Below are 21,039 nucleotides of genomic sequence, written 5' to 3'. Positions count from 1 at the left end.
AACGGGGGCCCAGCGCTGTGGGAGGGCACGAGCCCGCTGCTCTCCCAGGGCTGACCCTCAGGAGCCATCCCAGGCTGTGCCGAAGACGCGGTGGCCCCACACGTCCCTGCCTGCTCTCTCCTCGGCAGATGGCACGATACAGGCTGCGGTCCCAGCCGAAAAGGCCGAGCTCGTGTCGGTGGCCAAGGCCATGCACCGCGACCAATTTGGCAAGCACGTCGAGGAGCTCTTCCACCTGGAGAAGGAGGCGGCCCTCAAGGCCCTGCGGACAGGCAAGCCAGCGGGGGGCATGGGGAAGGCGCCGCATGCACCACATGCTGTGGGACGGCCGGGCTGCCCCACAGGCGGGCACCTCTCTCCTGTCCGCGGGGCAGCGCGGGCACGCAGCCCAGCGCGGGGGGCGTGGGGTGCCCGCAGGGAGAGCCGCCGGGGGCTCAGCCGCCCCTTGGCCCGCAGGCCTGTACGTGGGCTGGCGCTGCCCCGAGTACCTGTGGGACTGCTTCCGCGTGGGCGACCACTCCAAGTGCTTCTGCGGGCACCTGCTGAACGAGCACCAGGCCTACAAAGGTGTGTGCGGACGCTGCCGAGGTGGGGGCACCCTGGCACCCCTCTCGCCATGAGCCCCCCAGGCTCCTTTCCCAGCTCGCTGGACCCCTCCACCCCTGCAAGGCAGAGGGCAGGGGGCAGCGAGGGGCCAGGGCTGACAGGCATGCGCTGTGCCGCAGGGACGCAGGGAGCGGTGCCCTGCGCCGTGGAGCGCTGCGAGTGCCAGAGCTTCACTTTCGTCCCCTCGCGGCCCGAGGACGTGGGCGAGTTCCGGCTGCGGCGGCGGGTCCCCCTGGGCCACTTTGCCTGGTGCCGCTGCAAGCACAGCCACGAGAAGCACGCGCCCAGCGCCGGGCGCCCCTGCCGCATCGCAGGTGAGGCTGCGGCACCCGCTCGTGCACGCGTGCGTGTGTGCGTGTGCATGCGAAGCTGCATCTCTGGGACGCGTGCGCAGGCGTGGCTGCGTGCGTGAAGGGCGGCCGTGCCTCTCTCGGGGAAGTAGGTGCACACCTGCCCCTGTTTCACGCGCCCCCCGGGGAGGTCTCGCTGCAGCGGGGCTGCCAGCTGAGTCCCCAGGTGCCTGCACCACTCGCGATGCTGCATGTGCCCCGGGGGCCGTGTGCGTGCATGTGGACGAGTGGGTGCCCCCCAGGTGCATCCACCAGGCTGTGCCAGGCACCACGGACACGGTCCCTGGGGGTCAGGCTGGCGTGGGGGGCTGGATCCAGAGGGGCAGCCTCCCGCTGGAGATGCCCACATCCCCCTCCGTCCCCTCCCCAGGCTGCTTCTGCAAGAGCTTCGAGTCCACCTTCTCGTGCGCGGCGTGCGACCGGCGCTGGGAGGAGCACCAGACTTTCTTCGAGACCACGGAGGCGCGGAAGTGGGGCGGCCTGCCCTACGGTACGCAGGGAGCAGGAGGAGGAGGAGGAGGAGGAGGAGGAGGAGGAGGAGGAGGAGCAGGGCTGCAGCCCCCCCCCCGTGCCATGCCCCTGGCTCCGCACCCTGCCTCCCACACTGCCTCTCACCTCCCGCAGGAGAAAAATACCTGGTGTTTGCGGAGATACCCGAGATGAGGAATGCCGTGCTGACGGGGAAGCCCAGCGACAACTCGGCATACCAGGCCCTGCTGGCAGAGCTGCCCAGCCCGTCCGGCTCACGCGCGCCGCCTCTGCCCCCCGCAGAGCCCCAGAGCCCATCCGAGTAGGCGCCTGGAGGCTCGAAGCCCTGCAACGCCCGGCTGCCACCAATAAAAGGATGCTGCAATGAACGTGGGATGTGGCAGCGGGATGGCGGGGGGGGACAAGGCTGCTGGGACCAGTCCCAACGCCGGGGTGCATACTGGTGTGTGGGCCTCCCCCCAGCCACTGGGAAAAGCAGGGGAAGGGACTGGTGGGTCCCTGGCGGTGGGGACCCGCAGGTGGGGTGGGACGGGGTGGGCGGGCGATGGCGCAGGGCGCGCTGCCTTGTGCCCCCGCCTGCTCCGCAGCCCTGCTCCGTGCCCGCCGCAGGCAGGACCCCGGGGCGCCTGGCACTGCATGGGGATGCTGAGTCCAGCTCAGCACACGCAACTTCTTTCACCCTGGGCCCGGAGTGGGTCCTCCTCCTGGATCCTGGGCCCTCCTGCCTGGATCCCGGCTGGCCGTGGGCCCTGCAGTGGGTCCTCTCCCCCTGTGCCGGGGGGACAGACGCCGTCGGGGCTGGCAGCGGGGCCGGGACATGTCGAGGGCGTATCAGGAGCAGCTCCCGATCCGGCCGGGTCCCTGCAGCTCCTGACCTGGCCGGGTCCCAGCGCCGCAGATCTCCCCGGCCCCAGGTCCTGCAGCGCCCCCCGCTCCCAGGCCCAGTCCCACTCCTGCTCCCAGTCCTGCAGCTCCCCCCGCTCCCGGTCCCGCTCCCCGCTCCCCGCCCTCCAGCTCCCCCGCTCTCGCTCCCGGTCCCGCTCCCTGCAGCTCCCCCTGCTACCGCTCCCGCTCCCAGTCCCGGTCTCGCTCCCGCTCCCAGCCCTGCAGCTCCCCCCGCTCCCGGTCCCGCTCCCAGCCCTGCAGCTCCCCCTCTCCTGCTCCCGTTCCTGGTTCTGCTCCCGCTCCCAGCCCTGCAGCTCCCCCCGCTCCCGGTTCCGGTCCCTGCAGCTCCCCCGCTCTCGCTCCCGGTCCCGCTCCCTGCAGCTCCCCCCGCTACCGCTCCCGGTCCCACTCCCTCTCCCAGCCCTGCAGCTCCCCCTGTTCCCGGTTCTGGTCCCGCTCCCGGTCCCTGCAGCTCCCCGGCTCCCGGTCCCGGTCCCAGCCCTGCAGCTCCCCCCGCTACCGCTCCCGTTCCCGCTCCTGCTCCCGTTCCCGCAGCTCCCCGCGGTCCCTCCGGGGGCCGCGCACCCCCCCCCCGCCGGCCGCCAGGGGGCAGCAGCGCTCCGCGGCCGCGCTCCCGGCGGCGCCGTTCTGGCCGGGCCCGCCCCGCCCCGCCCCGCCTCGCCCCGCCCCTCCTCGCCCCGCCCCGCCCCGGCCGCTGATTGGCGCACGGCTCCGGCCCTAGAGCGGCGGCAGTTCCGGCCGGCGCGCGCGGCCGCCTGGGCAGCGCCTCGGCCCGGCCCGGCCCCGCCCCGCCCCCTGCCTCCTCCCGGGGCCCCCGGCCCGCTCCGCTCCGCTCTCTCCTGTTCCTGCGCCCCCGGCCGGGCCGAGCCCGCGGCGCGCGTTATGGCGTTCCCGGCCGCCCTCTTCCCCTCGTACTTCGGTGCCGGCCCGCCCGGGGAGGCGGGGGGCGTCGCTCCGGCGGCCGGCTGGGGCGAGTACGGGCAGGTGCTGGGCGCCCGCCCCGGCCCGCGCGTGGTGAGGCTGCGGGCAGAGCCCTGCGCGCCCGCCCGCCCGCGGTGGGGCAGCTGGGGGCTCGGGGCTGGCGGCCCGCGCGAGGGAGGGGAGCTGTGCTGCGGCCTCCCCCGCCCGCCTTCCCGGCCCCGCGCCGCTCCGCAGCCCGAATCCGGGAGGGAGCGGGACGGGCAGGGCCTGGCGCGGGAGGGCGCGGGAGGGGGCGGCGCGGGGGGCGGCGCGGGGCTGAGCGGGGAGGTGGCGCGGGCTTCGTGGGCCGCTCTCACCTTGTGCCTCCCTCCAGGCCGAGACGACGTTCGTGCCCCGCTGCGGCAGGACGGGCGAGAGCTGGGAGCCTGCCGACGTCGCTGCTGTGCCCTTCCTGCGTCCCAACGCGAGTGAGGGCCCTGCGGGGCGGGCGGGAAGGAAGGGGCGCGCTCCCTGGGGCGAAGGGGCACCCTGTTCCGCCTTTGGACCCTCACCCTGAGCTGCTCCGAGGTTTGGGTTTCCAGGCTGTCTGTCCTCATCAGTTCTCATGCGCTGGCGCTGTTAGTTTTAGCAGCTCTCCCTTCTCCCTGCCGTTTGCCCCGATGGTGCTTGCTGGGGGTGGGTGAACTGTTCCCCAGTGGTGCTGTCCCCTCTCCCTGCTCCTTGCACCCATGCAGCCTCCTGGAGAGTAAGGCTTGCTGCCACGGTACCAGTCGGGTCCTGCCCTTTTCCTGCAGGTTGCTGGGTCCCCTCGCTCGTGCCTCAGGACATCCTTTACCGCGGGGTCCTTCACAGGAAGCTCCGGTCAGGCAAGTCTGGAGCTGCCCTCGACTTCACCAAGCAGGTGAGGCCTTGGACACTGTGTCTTGTTGAAGACCTGCCTGTTCTGGCACCCCAGGTTGCTCTGGAGTTGTGGGGTTACACGGTCCCTGCACTTCTTGTTACAGCGTTTCTCCCACTGTCAGAGCTGCAGGGCAGCGTTGCTGCCCTGGGGCTGGGGGATGTGCCTGAGCACGGGCAGGGGAGCCTGGTCTCCCTGCAGTGCCCTGATCTCACCCCAGCACATCCTCACCCTCGCTCTGTCCTTCCTGCACAGCTGGGCCACTTCTTTGTGGATCACCCAGAAGATGCATTTGGCTCCTTGGGGCAACTGCTGCACAAGAACTTCTACCTGGGCAACGCCAAGCTGAGGGTCAGTGTCTTTCTGGGGGTGACAGTGCCGCCCCCCTTACAGCTGCCAGCCCCAACCTCTGCCCCATCTGCTCCCCACAGAGACAGGCCCGAGACACCACCATCCGGATGACATCCCTGGTTGAGGAAATCAACCGGCTGGAGGCCAGGCAGTAAGTGTCCCCTGTCCCCTGCCCTGGGGAGGACTGGGGAGCTCCTGTTCTCCACCCCAGCTTCCCCTGTCCCATACTCCCTGCCCACAGCTGGTGCTCATGAACTGCCTGGTTCTCCCTGCCTGATGCTGGCTGTCTCCACAGTGGCTGCCCCCAGCAGCACTTCACCTCCCGCGTCCGCTGGTTTTCCCACCTGTGCCGCGACTGGCTGTTTGAGGTGCCGCTGGACCTGCTGGCGGACTGCGTGCATGACGAACTGGTGCTGCAGTGGGCCAGCCTGCTCTTTGACGACAGCTCCACAGGGGGGGCCCTGGCCTGGCTGCCCCCCGAAGACGCAGGCGCACACACAGGCTGTCTGGTGTACCCCGGAGGGCAGGCTATGAACCAGCTCTGTATCCTTCCCCCGAGGGTGCTGGGGAGTGTCCCCACGGTGGTTTTGTGTCGCACTGCCCTTAGCTGGCACCCCAGATTTCCAGGACGTGGTGGTGGGTGAGGTGCCCCGCACCCGGGGCTCCCCAGCGCAGTTTGAGCTCAACGGACGCATCCGGCAGGTGGCTGCCGCCCAGCTGGACGGGGAAGGTGAGCATGGTCCTGGGATCAGTCCCCCAGCCTTGGCAGCGCGTGGGGCACCCTGCGCCCAGCCTTGGGCCGGGGAGGGAGCGAGGAGCTCCCACTGGACACAGGGCTGTTCCCTGGGGCTGCTCTCTAACATGCTCTCTCCTGTCCTGCATCAGGTTTTGTCGGTGTCCGCTCGGACTATCACTGCGGTGTTTGGAAGGTGCCGGGCAGGACGGGCGCTGCCCCTACCCCACTGCAGGTCATCCGCACCAACGTGCCTGCCTCCTGCCTCACCGTCAGGTAGGCGCCGGGGAAGCGGTGCGCAGCGGATGGGCTCTGCACCTGCCTCTGCATCCCTCCTCCCTGGGGCCGGGTGCTCCTGCCCCCGCGGTGAAGCCGTGCCCCTCTCTCGCAGCCCTCATCTCCCCGGGGAGCTGGCCGTCTGCACCCAGAGCGGAGCCGTCTACCTCTGGAGCGTCGAGACGGGGTGAGGCCGGGCACGTGGGCTGGAGGGGGCCAGCGCAGACCGCTGGGTCTCGGGTGGGCTGGAGGTGATGGGACCCTACAGAGAGGGACAGCTCTGGCCCCCTGCACCGTGCTTGCCCCAGACCCAGCGGTGACAGCGGTGCCTTCTCCCCCTAGGCTACAGCAGCTCCGCCAGGACCCCCAGACCATGTTTTTCCGGGACCATTCGCCCTGGCGCTGGAGCGAGTTCACTGCCCACCCACGGGTGCTGAGCTGCGCTGACCGCACCGGCCTGCAGTGCCTGGACGCACGGGTGAGCCTGGGAGGGAGCAGGCAGTGGGTGCGGGGCTGCCTTGGGGCCAGCCCGCCTGGGCAGGCAGGCGGGTGGCAGGAGAGGGCCTCCCACCCCTGGGTGCTCACAGCATCCTGCTCTGCTCTTCCAGGCACCTGGGAGATGCCACTTGGATTTCTTCAAGGTGGGTGAGGAAGCCGGGTGCCAGCAGGGAGAGCGCGTGGTGCTGCCCATGTACCTGGGCAGGGCTCACCCCTCCCAGCACCTTGTTGCCACCCAGGTGAGTCCCAGGACATGGAGGGTGGCAGCTCAGGGGGGAACCCCCAGCACGGCCCTGGCTCCCAGGCCACCTCCCGCAGCACCTGGGCATTAGGGAGACCAGCGTGTGGTGAGCCCTGAAGGTGATGGGGGACCCTGGCTGCTCTGGGGCTGAGGGCTGCCGGGGGGGGATGTTGCTGTGAGCCCTGCTGAGCTGTGCCCTGTCCCAGTTCGCAGTGTACGTGATGGACGAGCGCTTGCCGCTGGTGCCCGTGCTGAAGTGGGCGCATATGATGAAGGACCCCCCGCTGTTTGCCCACGTGGTGCCGGGGGGGCCCGGCAGGAGCCATAAGGTGCTGCTTGGCGCGTCCCGCACCCAGGAGCTGTTGCTGCTGCAATACACAGGTGAGAGATGGGGCTGCGAGCGGTTCGGCGGTGCCGTGTGCTACGGCGTCGGGGCAGGGTCTCCTCTGGGTGCCAGGCCTGGCAGAAAGCGGGGCGCCCGCCTCCTATGCTGATCGGCACCTGGGCTGGCTGCCGTGCGGGGACCAGGGCTCACTGAGCAATGTCATCACCTCCTTCCGCAGGGGGCAGCGAGTCGGCCTGCCAGCTTGCCGGGCCTCCGCAGAAGCTGCACAGCATCTCCGGCTGCCTGCAGCACCTGCCCGCGCAGCTCCCACACCGGCACTGGCTGCTGCAGCAGCGCCTCGGCGCCCCAGCTGCCGGTGGGTGTCCCGCGAGTCGGGGGCGTGCGGGTCCTGGGGGCAGGACGCGGTGCCAAGGCTGCCTTCCCTCGTGTCTGCTGGGCAGGCGATGCCTGGGCAGACGCAGGGGTGGTGGGGAGGGTACAGCCCTTGCAGGGCTCTGGCGTGGGGCTGGAAAAGGCAAAAGCGAAATCCTGAGCACCAGGGCAGGCTGGGGCTGGTCAGAAGCTAACTGCCCGGGAGCAAGGCCAGCCGGCCGGGGAGGCGGAGAGCAGTGGGGCTGGGCAGCCTGGCGAAGGGACAGCGAAGGGGTCTCCTTGTTGTCGGCAGTGGCCTGATGGGGCTGGCGCCTCTCCAGCCCCAGGCCCTTCTTGGAGAAGGCCAAAGATGGGACGAGAGGCAGCGGCACAAGTGGCACGCAGGGAAATTTCCATTAAATAGTAGGAAACATATTTCCCGTGAGGGTGGTCAAACTCTGGAGCAGGGCCCAAAGCGGGAACCTCCAACCATGGAGACCTTCAGCCCTCGACAGGGCCAGGGCCTGAGCAACCTGCTGGAGCTTGGCCCTGCTCTGGGGCTTGGAGCAAGCTGCCATTCTCCCTTCCTGCCTCCGTCCCTCAGTGTCTGGTGGCCATCCCCTGTCTGTCGCTACAGGGCTGGCAGCGGTGCCGCATGCACGAGGGCAGCGGGAGTCCCTGCTGGTTTTCCAGCTCTCTGAGGCTGGGGATGTCTTCTACCAAACCCTGACACACGAGGCAGCACAGCCTAGGGCTCCCGATGGGGAGGACAAAGATGAGGCAGCCTCCAGCGCTTCCCCCATGCTGGAAGCTCCGTTCGGGAGCACTCCTGGGTCTCCACCTGGCTCTGGTGGCGAGGAGGAGGAGGAGGAGATCTTCTACTTGTCCAACCTGGAGGTGATTGTCAACGAGGAGGAAGAGGAGGAGGAAGAGGGCACGCCAGCAGCTTCAGAAGAAACCCAGCACCCGGAGGAGCCCTGTGCCAGCCCCCATCCCTTGCCGGCTGTGCCCAGCCCCGCTGCTGCCGTGCGGTACCGCCGCTGGCTGAAGGCGCTTTTCAGGGACTGGCAGGAGCTGCCCCGGCACACGGGGGTCCGGGGGCCCCCCACCATCAGCCAGAAGCGCCTCTTCACCAGGAAGGACCTGGGGCCGCCGGCCGGGACCAGCGACCTGCACGTGCGGGCGCGCCAGCAGCTGCGCCGTGCCATGCGGGAGCAGGGCCGCATCCGGCGCTGGGACCTGGGGCCCGACCCCCAGCCCCTGCCCCAGCCCGTGGAGCCGGCGGCGTGGCCCGACGCCCTGAGCGCCCGGCTGACAGCGGCCTGGGCCGGGGACTTGAGCCACTGGTGGGAAGAGCGGCTGGGCCTGAACATGGCGCAGAGGCAGCGGGCGCTGCGGGAGCGCCGGCGGCGGCAGAAGCGTGCACGGGGGCACCGCAGCCTCTCGGCCAGCTTCACCTCCTCCGTCACCTACCAGTCGGAGCTGTCGGAGCTCAGCGACGGGGCGCCCGCCGCGGCCCCGGCCCCCCCGCTGTCCCCCGGGCACCCCGAGGCGCTGCCCCAGGTCTTCACGGAGGCCTGGGGGGGCTCCCTGGCAGGGGGCAGTGCCCCGGGTGGCAGCACCCCGCGCCGCCCGCCCCCCTCGCCGCCCCCCGCCGAGCCTCTTCTCTCCTCCCAGACGCTGCGCTCCCGGGGCATCCCCAAGGAGCGGCGCAAGATGCTGCGGGACTACCTGGCCGTGTGCACGGAGGGTCCCCCCGAGCCGCTGCCGGAGCCCCCCGGCAGCCAGCCCCCCAGCCAGGGGGGGCAGCTCTGCATCCCCTCCTCGCAGAGCCAGCTCTCGGGCTCGCAGCCCCGCCGCAAGCGCCCCCGCATGGGCTTCTGAGCCCCCCCCCCCCCCAATAAAGTGGTCGTGGGGCAGCATTCCCGTGTGGTGTCCTTGGGAGGGGCCGCGTGGGGTGGGAGTGCTGGGCGCCACCTCGGTGCTGGGACCCCAGTGGGAGCCCCCTCTTCCGCTGGGGGAGGCTGCCCCCCTGCCCCCCCCCCCCGCAGCTCCTGCGAGGCGTCCCGGCGTCACGCGTGGGGGTGGGGGGGGCGGAGCGCGGGCCCTTTAAGGCGCCGGAGTCAGGCCTGAGAGTGGCAGCTGCGGGAGCCAATGGGGGCGGCGGGGCGGGGCTGGCGCGCGCGGGCCGCGGCGATGGCGGCGATGGCGCGGGGCCTGGCGCGCGCGGGGCCGCTTCGCGCGTGGGGGGCGCGCGCGGGGCAGGTAGGCGCACGCGGGGGGGGCGGGGACGCGGGGTCGACGGCGCGCGCCGGTCACGCGCGGTGCCTGCGTGGGCACTGCCGGGGGGCGCGGGGGGCCTCGCCGCCCCCGTGGTCGCGGGACGCGGGGGCCCGTGGGGCCGCGACCCGCGTGCGTGGGGGTCGCAGGCTGGCGCACGCGCCTGCACGCCCTGACGTGCGTGGGTGCGCGCCCCGGGCCCTGGGCGCGCGCGGTCGCGTGCACCGCGTCCGCTCAGGCCTGCAGGTTGCCTGTGCTGACCCGCGGGGCCCTGTGCCCACGCAGCCCCCACGCAGCGCGCACGTGAGCACCCTTGTACACACACCCCCTGCACCTTCCCCACGCACTGGCACCTGCACAGCCCTGCCGCCCGCGGGCCAGGCCTCGACCTGCCCGCAGCTCCCTGCAAGTTCTCACGGGCCTCTCCCTGCAGCCCCTTGCATGCATCCCGCTGCGAGCCCTCATGTGCATCCCCTGCAACCCCTTGCATGCCTCCCTCTGCAAGCCCTCATGTGCATCCCCTGCAACCCCTTGCATGCATCCCGCTGCAAGCCCTCATGTGCATCCCCTGCAACCCTTTGCGTGCATCCCGCTGCAAGCCCTCATGTGCACCCCCTGCAACCCCTTGCATGCCTCCCTCTGCAAGCCCTCATGTGCATCCCCTGCAACCCCTTGCATGCATCCCGCTGCGAGCCCTCATGTGCATCCCCTGCAACCCCTTGCATGCGTCCCACTGCGAGCCCTCATGTGCACCCCCTGCAACCCCTTGCATGCATCCCGCTGCAAGCCCTCATGTGCATCCCCTGCAACCCCTTGCATGCGTCCCACTGCAAGCCCTCATGTGCACCCCCTGCAACCCCTTGCATGCATCCCGCTGCAAGCCCTCATGTGCATCCCCTGCAACCCCTTGCATGCATCCCGCTGCGAGCCCTCATGTGCATCCCCTGCAACCCCTTGCATGCCTCCCTCTGCAAGCCCTCATGTGCATCCCCTGCAACCCCTTGCATGCGTCCCACTGCGAGCCCTCATGTGCACCCCCTGCAACCCCTTGCATGCATCCCGCTGCGAGCCCTCATGTGCATCCCCTGCAACCCCTTGCATGCGTCCCACTGCAAGCCCTCATGTGCACCCCCTGCAACCCCTTGCATGCATCCCGCTGCAAGCCCTCATGTGCATCCCCTGCAACCCCTTGCATGCATCCCGCTGCGAGCCCTCATGTGCATCCCCTGCAACCCCTTGCATGCCTCCCTCTGCAAGCCCTCATGTGCATCCCCTGCAACCCCTTGCATGCATCCCGCTGCAAGCCCTCATGTGCATCCCCTGCAACCCTTTGCGTGCATCCCGCTGCAAGCCCTCATGTGCACCCCCTGCAACCCCTTGCATGCCTCCCTCTGCAAGCCCTCATGTGCATCCCCTGCAACCCCTTGCATGCATCCCGCTGCAAGCCCTCATGTGCATCCCCTGCAACCCCTTGCATGCGTCCCACTGCGAGCCCTCATGTGCATCCCCTGCAACCCCTTGCATGCATCCCACTGCAAGCCCTCATGTGCATCCCTTGCAACCCCTTGTGTGCATCCCGCTGCAAGCCCTCATGTGCATCCCCTGCAACCCCTTGTGTGCATCCCGCTGCAAGCCCTCATGTGCACCCCCCTGCAGCTCCTTGCGTGCATCCCCCCGCCAGTCCTTGCGGGCATGCCCAGGGCCCTGGGCCATGGGGTTCCTGAGCCCGGCCCTGACCCCTTTCGGGCTGCTGCAAGGCCTCCCTGTGCCCCTGTGCCCTAGAGGTGGTTCGCGGCGCCCGGCGGGCAGGACGGGGAGGTGGGCAAGGCCCAGCGGGCAGCGGCGGCGGGCGAGGAGCGGGGCCAGCAGCCCACCATCTTCAGCAAGATCATCGCCCGCAGCGTGCCCGCCACCATCCTCTACGAGGATGAGAAGGTAACGGGGGGCGGCGGGGCGCGCGGCTGCCCCCTCGGCCGGGGCTGCGCCCGTGGGCGCCCGGCTCACCCCGCTCTCTCGGGCAGTGCCTGGCCTTCCGGGATGTGGCCCCGCAGGCGCCCGTCCACTTCCTGGTGATCCCCAAGCGGCCCATTCCCCGCATCAGCCGCGTGGGCCCCCAGGACGCCGAGGTGAGCGCGGCGCCTGCCTGGACGCCGGGGTCCGTGCGCGGGTGGCGGCGGCGGGGGGGGCGATGGCGGGTGCCGGCGCTGACCCTCTCGCTCCCGCGCTCCCAGCTCCTGGGGCACCTGCTGGTGGTGGCCAGCCGCACGGCGCAGGCGGAGGGACTGGCCGACGGCTACCGAGTGGGTGAGTGGGTGCCCGGGCCGCCCCGTGGCAGCGTGTCCCCCGTGTCCCCCCCCCGCCCCTGGGGGCAGGAGCCTCCGCGGGGCCCTAACCCACCCTCCTCCTTTCTCTCGGCAGTCATCAACGACGGGAAGCACGGCGCCCAGTCCGTCTACCACCTGCACCTCCACGTGCTGGGCGGGCGGCAGCTGGCCTGGCCGCCGGGCTGAGCGGCACCACCGGCACCGGCACCGGCCCCAATAAAGCGCAACCGGCCGCCCTGCCTCCCCGGTGCCTGCGTCCCGGGGCGGGGGGCGCGGGGATGCACGAGGGGGCCCCGGGAGTGCGGCACGGCACGCCGGCAGGGTGCCCGGGGCGCCTTGGGCTCCTCTCGTCCCGTGTCGTGGGAGCTGGATGCGTGTCCCCGGGCCGGGCACCCACAGGCGGGGGGCCACAGATGGGGGCCCCGGGGCCGCGATGGGGAGGCAGCGCCGTCTGCGAGGGCGGCCGGCGCCCGCATAAATGGCTCGGCCCTGGCAGCCGCGGCCGCGGAGCCGGGCAGCGCGGGTAGCGGGCAGGGGCCTGGTGGGGGGGAGGGCCCCGAAGCGGGGAGGGGGCCGTGCCGCGGAGACCCCCCTGCTGCGGGGTGCCGCGGGGCCGGCGCTCCCACGGCTTCTCCCCCGCTGGGCGCGCGGGAGCCGGCACGGCCACCTCGAGCGCACCCCACGATGTGCTGGGGCCCGGGGCCCCGGCGGCGGGCGAGGGGCAGGGGGCACCTCCGGGCAGCGCCGGGGCCAGGGCCGTGGCCGGGGCCGGCTCATCCCCGAACGGCCCCCCAGAGGGGGCAGGCAGGAGGCGGGGGGCCGGTGGGGAGCGGGGCCGGGGGGCACTGCAGCGATGGCGTGGGGCAGGGCTGCAAGCGGGGGGCCGCGCAGGGATGTGGGGCACGGCCGGTTGGGGCCGGCGAGGATGCGGGGTGCACGCAGGGCTCGGCACGCAGCCCCTGCGCCGGGGGGGTGCTGAGCCCGGGGGCGCGGGGGGTGCGTGCGTCCCGCCGACCCCGCCGCTGCCGCCCGCAGGGGGCTGGCGCGGGGCCCTGGCACCAACCGCCGGCCTGTCCACGACCGGCCCCGCTCGCGGCGGCCCAGCTGCTGCAGGAGGCGGCGCGGCGCTTCGGGGCCCGCCCGGCGCTCTGTTGCAAGCGGGGGGCCGCCTGGGAGCCCCTCGCCTACCGGGGCTGCGGCGTTTCCCCGGCGTGGCGATCCTGGGCTTCAGCAGCCCCGAGCGGTTCGTTGCCGACGTCGGGGCCATCCTGGCTGGGTAAGGTTCGCCCGGGGCGGCGCGGCGCCAGGTGGGTTTTGGCCCCGTGGGCTGCAGGCAGCGGTGGCAGCCCTTGGGGACGGGGTGCCCGTCACGCCGCCCCTGCGCGCAGAGGCTTCTCCGTGGGCGTCTACAACACCAATTCCCCTGCCGCCACATCGCCACCGACTGCCGGGCCAGCGTGGTGGTGGTGGAGGACCACGCACAGCTCTGCAGGATCCTGCAGGGGATGGGCGCACCGTCGCCTCCCGCCTGCCTCCCCACGACCCCTCTCGGGGGGACCAGGCCGGGGGGACCGTGCCCGGCTGAGCCCCTCCGGCCTCGCCGTAGGTCTGGGAGCAGCTGCCTGAGCTCAAGGCCGTCGTGCAGTAGCGGGAGCCGGTGCAAGCGAAGCTGCCCAACGTGTACTCGGTGAGCACCCTGGGGGCTGCGCCCACGCTGCATGGGCTGCGCCTGGGTGCTGCTGTCACCCCACGGGGCTGGCCCACTCCTGCCCCTCACCCTGTCGCCTTCCCGCAGTGGGAGCAGTTCATGGAGCTGGGCCAGGCGGTGCCGGACACAGAGCTGGACGTCATCATCTGCTCGCTGTGAGCCAACCAGTGCTGCACCCTCATCTACATCTTGGGCACCACGGGTGCCTCCAAAGGGGTCATGCTGAGCCCCGACAACGTGAGCATCCCGGCCCTGGAGGCCTCTGGGGCACCCCAGCTGGGGGGCTTCTGGGCTGGTAGGAGCATGGGGGCTGCTCCGCCAGGGTCCAGCCTGATGCTTGTGCCCACCACAGCCCACCTGGCCCATGAAGACGCTGGTGGAGGTGCTGGGGCTGCAGGAGGGCGAGGTGATCCTCAGCTACCTGCCCCTGAGCCACGTCGTTGCCCAATTCATGGGCATCTGGATGCCCATGTGTTTTGGGGGCACTGTGTACTTTACCCAGTCTGATTCTCTCAAAGTGATCTCAAAGACAGGGAGTCCTGCAGGCTGTGGGGCTGCTGTGGGCAACTGGGGGGGTTTTGCCTGTTTCTTCATGCTCTGCATCATGGCAGAGCTCCCTGGGCACTACCCTGAAGGAGGTGTGTCCCACCATCATCCTGAGTGTCTCCCGCATCTGGGAGAAGATGCAGGAGAAGCTGGAAGACACCTTCAAGAGTGCATCACTGCCCAAGAGGCTGCTGTTGAGCTGGGCCAGGGGCGTGGGGCTGCAGGCTGGCGCTGGGCACCTGCGTGGGTGGGCATGGGGCAGCACCCATGGGGAGGGTGGGCTCAGAGCAGCACTTGTGAGGATGGTGGGCAGAGGGCAGCACCCATGGGCAGGGTGGGCATGGGATAGCACCCATGGGCAGGGTGTGTGGGGGGGCAGCCCCAGTGGAGAAGGTGGGCTCAGAGCAGCACCCATGGGCAGGATATGCATGGGGCAGCATTCGTGGGCAGGGCGGGCATAGGGCAGCACCCATGGGGGGGGTGGGCAGGAGGCAGCCCCAGTGGAGCGGGTGGGCTCAGGGCAGCACCTATAGGCTGGGTGGGCATGGAGCTGCACCCATGGGAAGGATAGGCTCAGAGCAGCACCCATGAGGAGGGTGGGCTCGAGGCAGCACCCAAGGGCAGGGTGGGCATGGGGCCATGCGCAAGGGCAATGCTGGGCACAGGACTCTGCGCAGGGTGCAGGGGAACAGCAGTGCCCACAGGCAGGTTGCTGCGAGCACAGGGCTGTGGGTCTGGGGGCAGAGCCCACGCAAGCCCCCAGCACCACCACCACATGCACGGCTGGTGCAGGGCCCAGCACCCATGGACCCTGCAAGCCTGACACAGGCCATCCCCGCAGCGAGGGCTCGGCGCCCTGGGGTTTCCGGCTGCCCGACTCACTGGTGCTGCAGGGGCTGCAGCAGGAGCTGGGGGCTGGATCGGTGCAGGTACCGGCTGGCGGGTGCTGCGCCCATGGCCCGCAAGACCCTCAACTTCTTCCTGAGCCTGGGCTTGCCCCTGTACGAGATGTATGGGCTGAGTGAGAGCAGCAGGCCCCACACCTACGCCACCGCCCAGGCCTACCTGCTGCTCAGGTGAGCAGGGTGGCTGGAGCACAGGGGGCCGGGTGCTCCCCTCCAGCCCCCTGACACCCCGGTCTGGGTTCCCCAGCTGCGGGAAGGAGATGAAGGGTTGCCAGAGCCACGTCGACCAGCAGGACACCTCAGGCACTGGGGAACTGTGCATCTGGGGACGGCACGTGTTCATGGGCTACCTGAACCTCCCAGAGCAGATGCAGGAAGCCCTGGATGACGAGGGCTGGCTGCACACCGGCGACCTGTGCTGCATTGACCAGGAGGGCTTCATCTTCATCACTGGACGCAAAAAAGGCACTGCCCGCCGGGGAGGCTGGGGGGGCTGCACAGGGCTGCGGGGGGATAACCCAGGATGGGGCAAGGTGGAAACCTGGAGATGGGGGACCTGGGAGAGGAAAAGCCCTGGGGGAGGTAGATAGCAGAGGATGGACAGGCATCCTAGGAGAGGGGGATCAGCTGCAGCCGCCCCGAGGAAACCTCCCGTGCTGTCACGTGTTTGCAGAGCTGCTGATCGCCTCCGGGGGTGACAACGTGCCCCCCGTGCCCATCGAGGAGGTGCTGAAGGCTGCGCTGCCCCTCATGCAGAACGCCATGCTGGTGGGTGACCGGCGCAAGTTCCTCTCCGCGCTGCTCACGCTGAAGGTGGGGGCGCCCCCTCCTCGCTGTGCCCATCACCCGTGCGCCGGGGCTGCCAACCAGCCCGGGCTCTGCCGCCCTCCTCTCTCCCGGCAGTGCGCTGTGGACCCTGCGACGGGGGCGCCGCTGGACGAGCTGAGCCCCGCGGCGGTGCAGCTCTGCCGGCAGCTGGGCAGCCAGGCACGGCGGGTGTCGGAGGTGCTGAGCGCCCGCGACCCAGCCGTGTACGACGCCATCCAGCGCGGCGTGGACCAGGTGAACCGCGCCGCCACCTCCAACGCCCAGCGCGTGCAGAAGTGGCTGCTGCCGCCCCGGGACCTCTCCTTCGCTGGTGGGGAGCTGGGTAACGCTGGGGCATGGGGCCTCGGGGAGGGCCGTGGCGGCGGGGTTGCAGGGGGAGATGCGGCTCCCAGGGTCTGGGCGTCTCCCGCCTAGTCCTGAGGGACAGAGACAAGCCCCAGCCCATTCCCGGTGGCTCCTTGGTGGCTTCCTCACCTGGAGGGGACCTCGTGACAGCAAAGTCCCTGGGGTGGGATGAGGTGGCGCTGGAGGAGCCCGGCCGTGCCCAGGAAGCCCCCATGAGACCCCGGCCCTGCCAGCCTGACCCCCCTCCGCCTTCCCCCGGCAGGTCCCACCTTGAAGCTGATGTGCCCCGCGGTGCTCAAGATGTACCACGACGAGATAGAGCAGCTCTACTGCACCTAGGGGCTGCCTGCCGCTGCCCTGCCCGGGGCTGCCCCCCACCGCGCTGTCCCTGTCCCCCGGCTGCCCCCTCCCGCTGCCCCCTGTGTCCCCTCGGCCCCAGGGCTGTGGCCATCGCTCTGCCCATGGCCTGGGCTGGCCCCGCTCCCCCCAGCTCGCCACCTGCGTGGAGGCGAGGGGCTGCTGGGAGGGGGCAGCTCGCCAAGCGAGGGGCAGTGAGCCCGCCGCGGCTGCAGCCCGGGGACGGGTCCCCAGCACCCCTCGGTGCTCCCCGTCCTGGCTCCGGGAGCGCCCCCAGATGCCGCCATGACCGGCGGCGGGGACGGGAGTCTCGGAGGCTGAGCACGGGTGTGATTGCACGGCATGGCGAGGGCGCTCCCTCCCTCTGGGAACCGCAGCGGCACCCTTCTCTGCCTTGCACAAGGGAGCAATAAGAGCACTCATTGCGCATGTACCCTTCCCCATCCGAGGGAGACATCGCTGGGCCTTTTCCAGCTGTTTTATAGCTGCTAGCTAATGGCACTGCTGGGACGGGCTCTGCTGTGGGGCTGCTGCCCCCCACCCCTGCACATAGACGTGTACCGCTGCGCACGCACACCAGACCGCCTGTGCATGCACCACCGTGCAAAACACACACACATCCGTCAACATATGCATGCACCGACATCACACGTATACGCATGCACACGCTGAATGCAAAAGCACCCACATGCACACGCAGGCACGTACCCACCCGCCCGCCCCCCAGCACACCCCCCTCCCCCCCCCGCGGATACCCACGCGCCGGTGCTCACACGCATGCATACATCGGTGTGCAAACACCCCCAAGTGCAAAAACACAGGCAGGCCTGCTCAGGCCGCTGGTGCGCCCGCCTGCCCGCCCGCCTGTGCGCTCCCTGCCCCGCGCCTCCCGCTCCGGCTGTTTGCTTGGCCGCGAGCTCGGGGCCGGGGCTATATTTAGCAGCGGGGCCGGGGCTGGCGCTGCGCGCAGCCCACCTGGCACCGCCGCCGCGGCCGCTCGGGAGAGGGTGGTGCCGCCGAGGCCGCCTGGGCCCCGGCCAGCCGCGCAGGGGACCGCAGCCTGGCGCGCATAAAGTCCGGTTTGTTCAGCCTCGGCACGCGGCTCGGCCCGCCGGCACGTGGGGCCGCTGCCGGGCTGCCCCGAGCGGCCGGCCGGAGCGGGGTCCCCGGCGAGGGGCCCCTGGCAGGCCCGGCACTCGCGCCGCCCGCCCTCCGGGCCCCTCCACCGAGGGGCTAAGAATAGCCCCGGGCTGGCGGCGCGATGTGCGTGCCACCGCGTCAGCGTGCTCAGCGCCCGCGCAGCCCCGGGGGGGGGGGGGGGCTCCTGCCCCGCCAGCCCCTCTCCACCAAGGCTTTGCCGAGCCCCCTCCTCCTTGCGGGGGCCCCACGGCACCATGCCCCCCCCCCCCACCTTGGCCCCAAAAGGTGGCGGCTCGGCAGGATGTGGGGGCCAATTTCGGGGCTTGCTGTCCTCGGGGCTGGCCAGGCTGGGTGGGGAAACGGCTCCTTTCCCCAGCAAAAGCGGGTGCAAAGGCTGATCGAGCTGATGCCCAGCGTGCTGCAGCCCGGTCCCCGCAGCTCCTGGTGCTTGCTGCCTGCGGACCGGCTTCAGCGTCCCCGAGAGACCTGCAGGCACCATGTGCTGGGGCCGCCCTGTCCTCCCCCACCTTTTTTTTTGCATGGGGAATTTGTTTGGGTGCAAACTGACTTTCAAAACACCAGTTGGACATCATTGCTCCTTCCCTCCTCCGGTGACGGGAACATGCTGGCTGGGCTGCTAGTGCTCAGAGGGCACGAGCATCACCATGAACCCGCCTGGGCTCGCACCCCCTTCGGCATGCTGCAGTGGCATCCTTGCCTCTCCCCTCACCCCGGGAGAGGGGCTGGGGGGGGGGGGTGTCCGAGGCCACGGTGGCCCATGCTGGCTCTTGGTGCATCCAGTGAAATGCCCCTTAGCAGCTCCTGGGTTCAGTTTTGCATTTAAATCCTTTCTCCCAGCTGGTCTGGTCTCATAACAAATTGATGTTTGTGAGATGGGCTCTTTTAAATGTATATATATAATAATTATAATTGGATTACACACCACATCCACACTGTGCCCCTATCTCTGTAATTACTGGCTTGGACTGCAGTCACGAAGGGCCGGTGCTGGGAACCGCTCTTGCCTTAGCTCGAGCTGGAGCTGGGTTTGGGGCTGCTCTTGGACATGGGCCAGCCCAGCGCTGCCTGTGTGGGAGCAACAAGCGTTGTGCTTGGAGATCCTGAGGATGGGGTGGAAATACCAAGGATGGGGTGCAGAGCCCAAGGATGGGGTGGAGAGCCTGAGGATGGGATGGCGATCCCAAGGCTGGGGTGGAGATCCCAAGAACAGGGTGCAGATCCTGAGGATGAGGCGGAGCTCCTGAGGACGGGGTGAAGATCCCAAGGATGGGGTGGAGCTCCTGAGGATGGGGTGGAAATCTTGAGGATGGGGTGCAGATCCCAAAGACATGCAGGTGTCTCCAGGAGATGGTGGGACGGAGCAGCACCGCGCACAGGAGAAAGGTGGCAGCGGACAGGTGGCTACGCAAATGGCCGAGGAGCCACGAGCATTTTTCGGCGAAGGTTCGGGAGGACCCAGGGCCTGGCGCAAGGCTGCCAGCGCAACGGGGCTGCAGGAGGGGCCCAGCACGTGGGAGCTGCAACAGCCTCTCCGGGCAGCAGCTCACCAGTGCATCGTCTCCCAGGCTCAGCAAGGGCTACGGCAGGAGAGGAGCAGCGCGTGCCGCTCACAAGACAGCTCTCAACGGAGAAAGCAATCGCAGCCATGCCAAAAAAGGGCCTGCGTTGTGCAAACACCGCTATGTTTCTGAGTGGTGTTTGCTGCTCCGGAGCGGGGAGGTCAGAAACACAACGCTCGCTCGTGCCCCTGGCCGCGCCAGAGGCGCAAAGCCGGAGCTCTGCGCTTGGACCACGGCGCAGCATTTCCCTCCGCGGACTCCAGCGGGGATTTGGGACCGTGTGGTGCCACCTGAGAGCTCGGGGCCATGCTGGGAGCGCTTCCCGCCGGCTCGGCCGGCCCTCAGCCCAGCGCCGGGCCCTGCAGGCGGTGAACGCTGGCGTGTGAGGCTGGGCCACGAACGTTTCCAATTGCCTCTCGTCCTTGGCCGTGTTGATTTTGTCAGTCCCCAAACGACCTGCCTCCGCGGGCAGCCCCGGTGCGGCGCTCCCGGCCCCGCTGGGTGCAGCGGCCGGGCCGGGGCCGTGGGGCCGGGAGGCCACGGGGCTGGCAGGGGAGCAGGGCTCGGCGCGTGGGGGGCGGAGGGTTGTTTTCGTTCCTTAGCCAAGGACTATCACAAATGACGCAAGTTCCCAAAAGAGCCAGGAAGGGGGAGCGGAGGGGGATGTGTCAGCTGGCGCGAGGCGCCCGTACGTATGCGCTCCAGCAGCTCCAGCGGGAGCCGGGGCTGCCGCCCCACAGCCGTCCCGCGGGGGTGCCGACCCCCGGGTGCCGCCCCACGGCCGTCCCGCTGGGGTGCCGACCGGGGGGTGAGCTGGGGCCACCTCGTCCCTGCGGTGCCCAGGGTGCCCCCCGCTCCCCGGGGGTCCGGGCACCGGGGGCACCTCTGGGGCCGGCGCTGGGCGAGGGGGCGAGCGCAGCGCCGGTCGGACGGACCCGGGGGGGCACCGGGGCCCTCGCGGCACCCACCGCCCCGGCACGGCCGCAGCGGAGCCGGGGGCCGCCGGCAGCCCCAGGGCTCGTTTCCTCCTCTTTCCCAGCAGCTGCTCGGCAGATGGGCTCGGAGGAGACGCGTCCGCCCGGCGCCCGCGGGCCGGGAGTAGCCGTCCCCGCCGGGGGCTCGCGGCAGGCAGGCCGGAGGGGCCGGGCCGAGCCGCAGCCAGGACAAACAGAGGCCCCAGCGCCACGCGCACGGCCGCCCCGCCGGCGCGCTGCAGGGCGCTGCAAAAACAGCGCGAGGCGGCCACGCCGCCGGCCCCGCGGCCCGCCGCCCTCTCTCAAAGGGCCCTTCTTCTCCCTGGCAGCCTGGGGCCGGCGACGGCGGGCGGGCGCGGAGGCCGCCCCGCGCTGAGCCCAGCCGCGCGGCGAGTGGCCGGGCAGCACGCTCGGCACAGTGACCCGGCAGGGCCTCGGGCGCCCGGCGGCACGGCGGGGCCGCAGCTGAAGGCGCTGCTTGTTGTTATAAATATCCCCCGCGGCCCCGCTGGCCCTGCGGGCGCTGGCAGGGCCCCAGGGCTCCTCCCCGGCCCCGGCCCCGGCCCCAGCCCCGTGGCCGTCAGCTCCCAAGGCCCGGGCCCGGGGCCAGGCCCTGCTTCCCGCGGCTGGCGTGGGGTGAGCGGCAGGGGTGCGCGGACACCCCGGGCGCTGGGAACAGCTGGGCCCCCCCATGGCCCACGGCCCTGGCCCCTGGCCCCGCCCCTGTGTACCATTCCTGCCCCTGGCCCCGCCCCTTTGCCCCTGCTGCCCTGGCCCCGCCCCTGTGTACCTTCCTGCCCCAGCCCCGCCCCTTTGCCCCAGTCTGCCCCGCCCCTTGGTTCTGGCCCCGCCCCTACCCCCGCTGCCTGCTGTGGCAGCCTAAGCAGGTAGGGACAGGGCGGACCCCGTCCCCTCCCGCCGCGAGGCTCTCTGCCAATGGGAGGAGCTGCCGCGGTCGGCCCCGCCAATGAGCTTGGGGAGTTGGGGGGGCGGGTCCCGGGCAGAGAGTGTTTACCGTCTCCATGGAGACAGAACCGCGGTGGGGGGGGGGTTCTCCTCTCCTGCGCGGGAGCAGGAGGGAGCAGG

At 70.8% G+C, this 21,039-nt stretch overlaps 3 protein-coding genes across 5 annotated transcripts; all 3 read left to right on the top strand.

Moving 5' to 3' along the window:
• Positions 1-3,170: 3,170 nt before the first annotated feature.
• TAF1C (TATA-box binding protein associated factor, RNA polymerase I subunit C) lies at positions 3,171-8,852 on the top strand. Of its 3 annotated transcripts, none has more exons than XM_067316218.1 (14): positions 3,171-3,325; positions 3,646-3,739; positions 4,067-4,138; positions 4,426-4,521; positions 4,602-4,672; positions 4,817-5,064; positions 5,141-5,251; positions 5,407-5,530; positions 5,646-5,717; positions 5,873-6,008; positions 6,139-6,267; positions 6,476-6,650; positions 6,833-6,970; positions 7,604-8,852. In XM_067316218.1, the coding sequence occupies exons 1-14, from the start codon at positions 3,234-3,236 to the stop codon at positions 8,848-8,850; spliced, it is 2,805 nt and encodes a 934-aa protein (XP_067172319.1). In that variant the 5' UTR covers positions 3,171-3,233; the 3' UTR covers positions 8,851-8,852. The 3 variants fall into 3 exon arrangements, with proteins under 3 accessions (XP_067172319.1, XP_067172318.1, XP_067172317.1); XM_067316217.1 differs by having other exon boundaries at positions 3,171-3,335; positions 4,067-4,173; XM_067316216.1 differs by having other exon boundaries at positions 3,171-3,365; positions 4,067-4,173.
• Positions 8,853-9,152: 300 nt separating this feature from the next.
• On the top strand, positions 9,153-11,802 carry HINT2 (histidine triad nucleotide binding protein 2). Its single transcript, XM_067315675.1, has 5 exons — positions 9,153-9,231; positions 11,029-11,181; positions 11,268-11,372; positions 11,478-11,550; positions 11,665-11,802. The coding sequence occupies exons 1-5, from the start codon at positions 9,163-9,165 to the stop codon at positions 11,754-11,756; spliced, it is 492 nt and encodes a 163-aa protein (XP_067171776.1). The 5' UTR covers positions 9,153-9,162; the 3' UTR covers positions 11,757-11,802.
• A 1,840-nt stretch (positions 11,803-13,642) lies between these two features.
• LOC106493327 (long-chain-fatty-acid--CoA ligase ACSBG2-like) lies at positions 13,643-16,241 on the top strand. The gene is given in 8 exon segments (XM_067316448.1): positions 13,643-13,795; positions 13,890-14,067; positions 14,473-14,735; positions 14,737-14,900; positions 14,977-15,194; positions 15,403-15,542; positions 15,633-15,879; positions 16,165-16,241. Coding segments are annotated over 8 exon segments (1,440 nt in total).
• The last annotated feature ends 4,798 nt before the right edge of the window (positions 16,242-21,039 follow it).

This window comes from Apteryx mantelli, chromosome Z, assembly GCF_036417845.1.
Source record: "Apteryx mantelli isolate bAptMan1 chromosome Z, bAptMan1.hap1, whole genome shotgun sequence".
NCBI lineage: Eukaryota > Metazoa > Chordata > Aves > Apterygiformes > Apterygidae > Apteryx > Apteryx mantelli.
This window is presented reverse-complemented; position numbering and strand designations above follow the sequence as displayed.

Bases quoted from the DNA above. Each gene is read 5' to 3' on its own strand.
- TAF1C (XM_067316216.1), top strand. From the start codon at position 3,234: ATGGCGTTCCCGGCCGCCCTCTTCCCCTCGTACTTCGGTGCCGGCCCG. The intron at 5,718-5,872 runs GTGAGGCCGGGC...TTCTCCCCCTAG, and splicing joins CTCTGGAGCGTCGAGACGGG to GCTACAGCAGCTCCGCCAGG. The intron at 6,009-6,138 runs GTGAGCCTGGGA...CTGCTCTTCCAG, and splicing joins TGCAGTGCCTGGACGCACGG to GCACCTGGGAGATGCCACTT.
- HINT2 (XM_067315675.1), top strand. From the start codon at position 9,163: ATGGCGGCGATGGCGCGGGGCCTGGCGCGCGCGGGGCCGCTTCGCGCG. The intron at 9,232-11,028 runs GTAGGCGCACGC...CCTGTGCCCTAG, and splicing joins GGGGGGCGCGCGCGGGGCAG to AGGTGGTTCGCGGCGCCCGG. The intron at 11,182-11,267 runs GTAACGGGGGGC...TCTCTCGGGCAG, and splicing joins TCCTCTACGAGGATGAGAAG to TGCCTGGCCTTCCGGGATGT.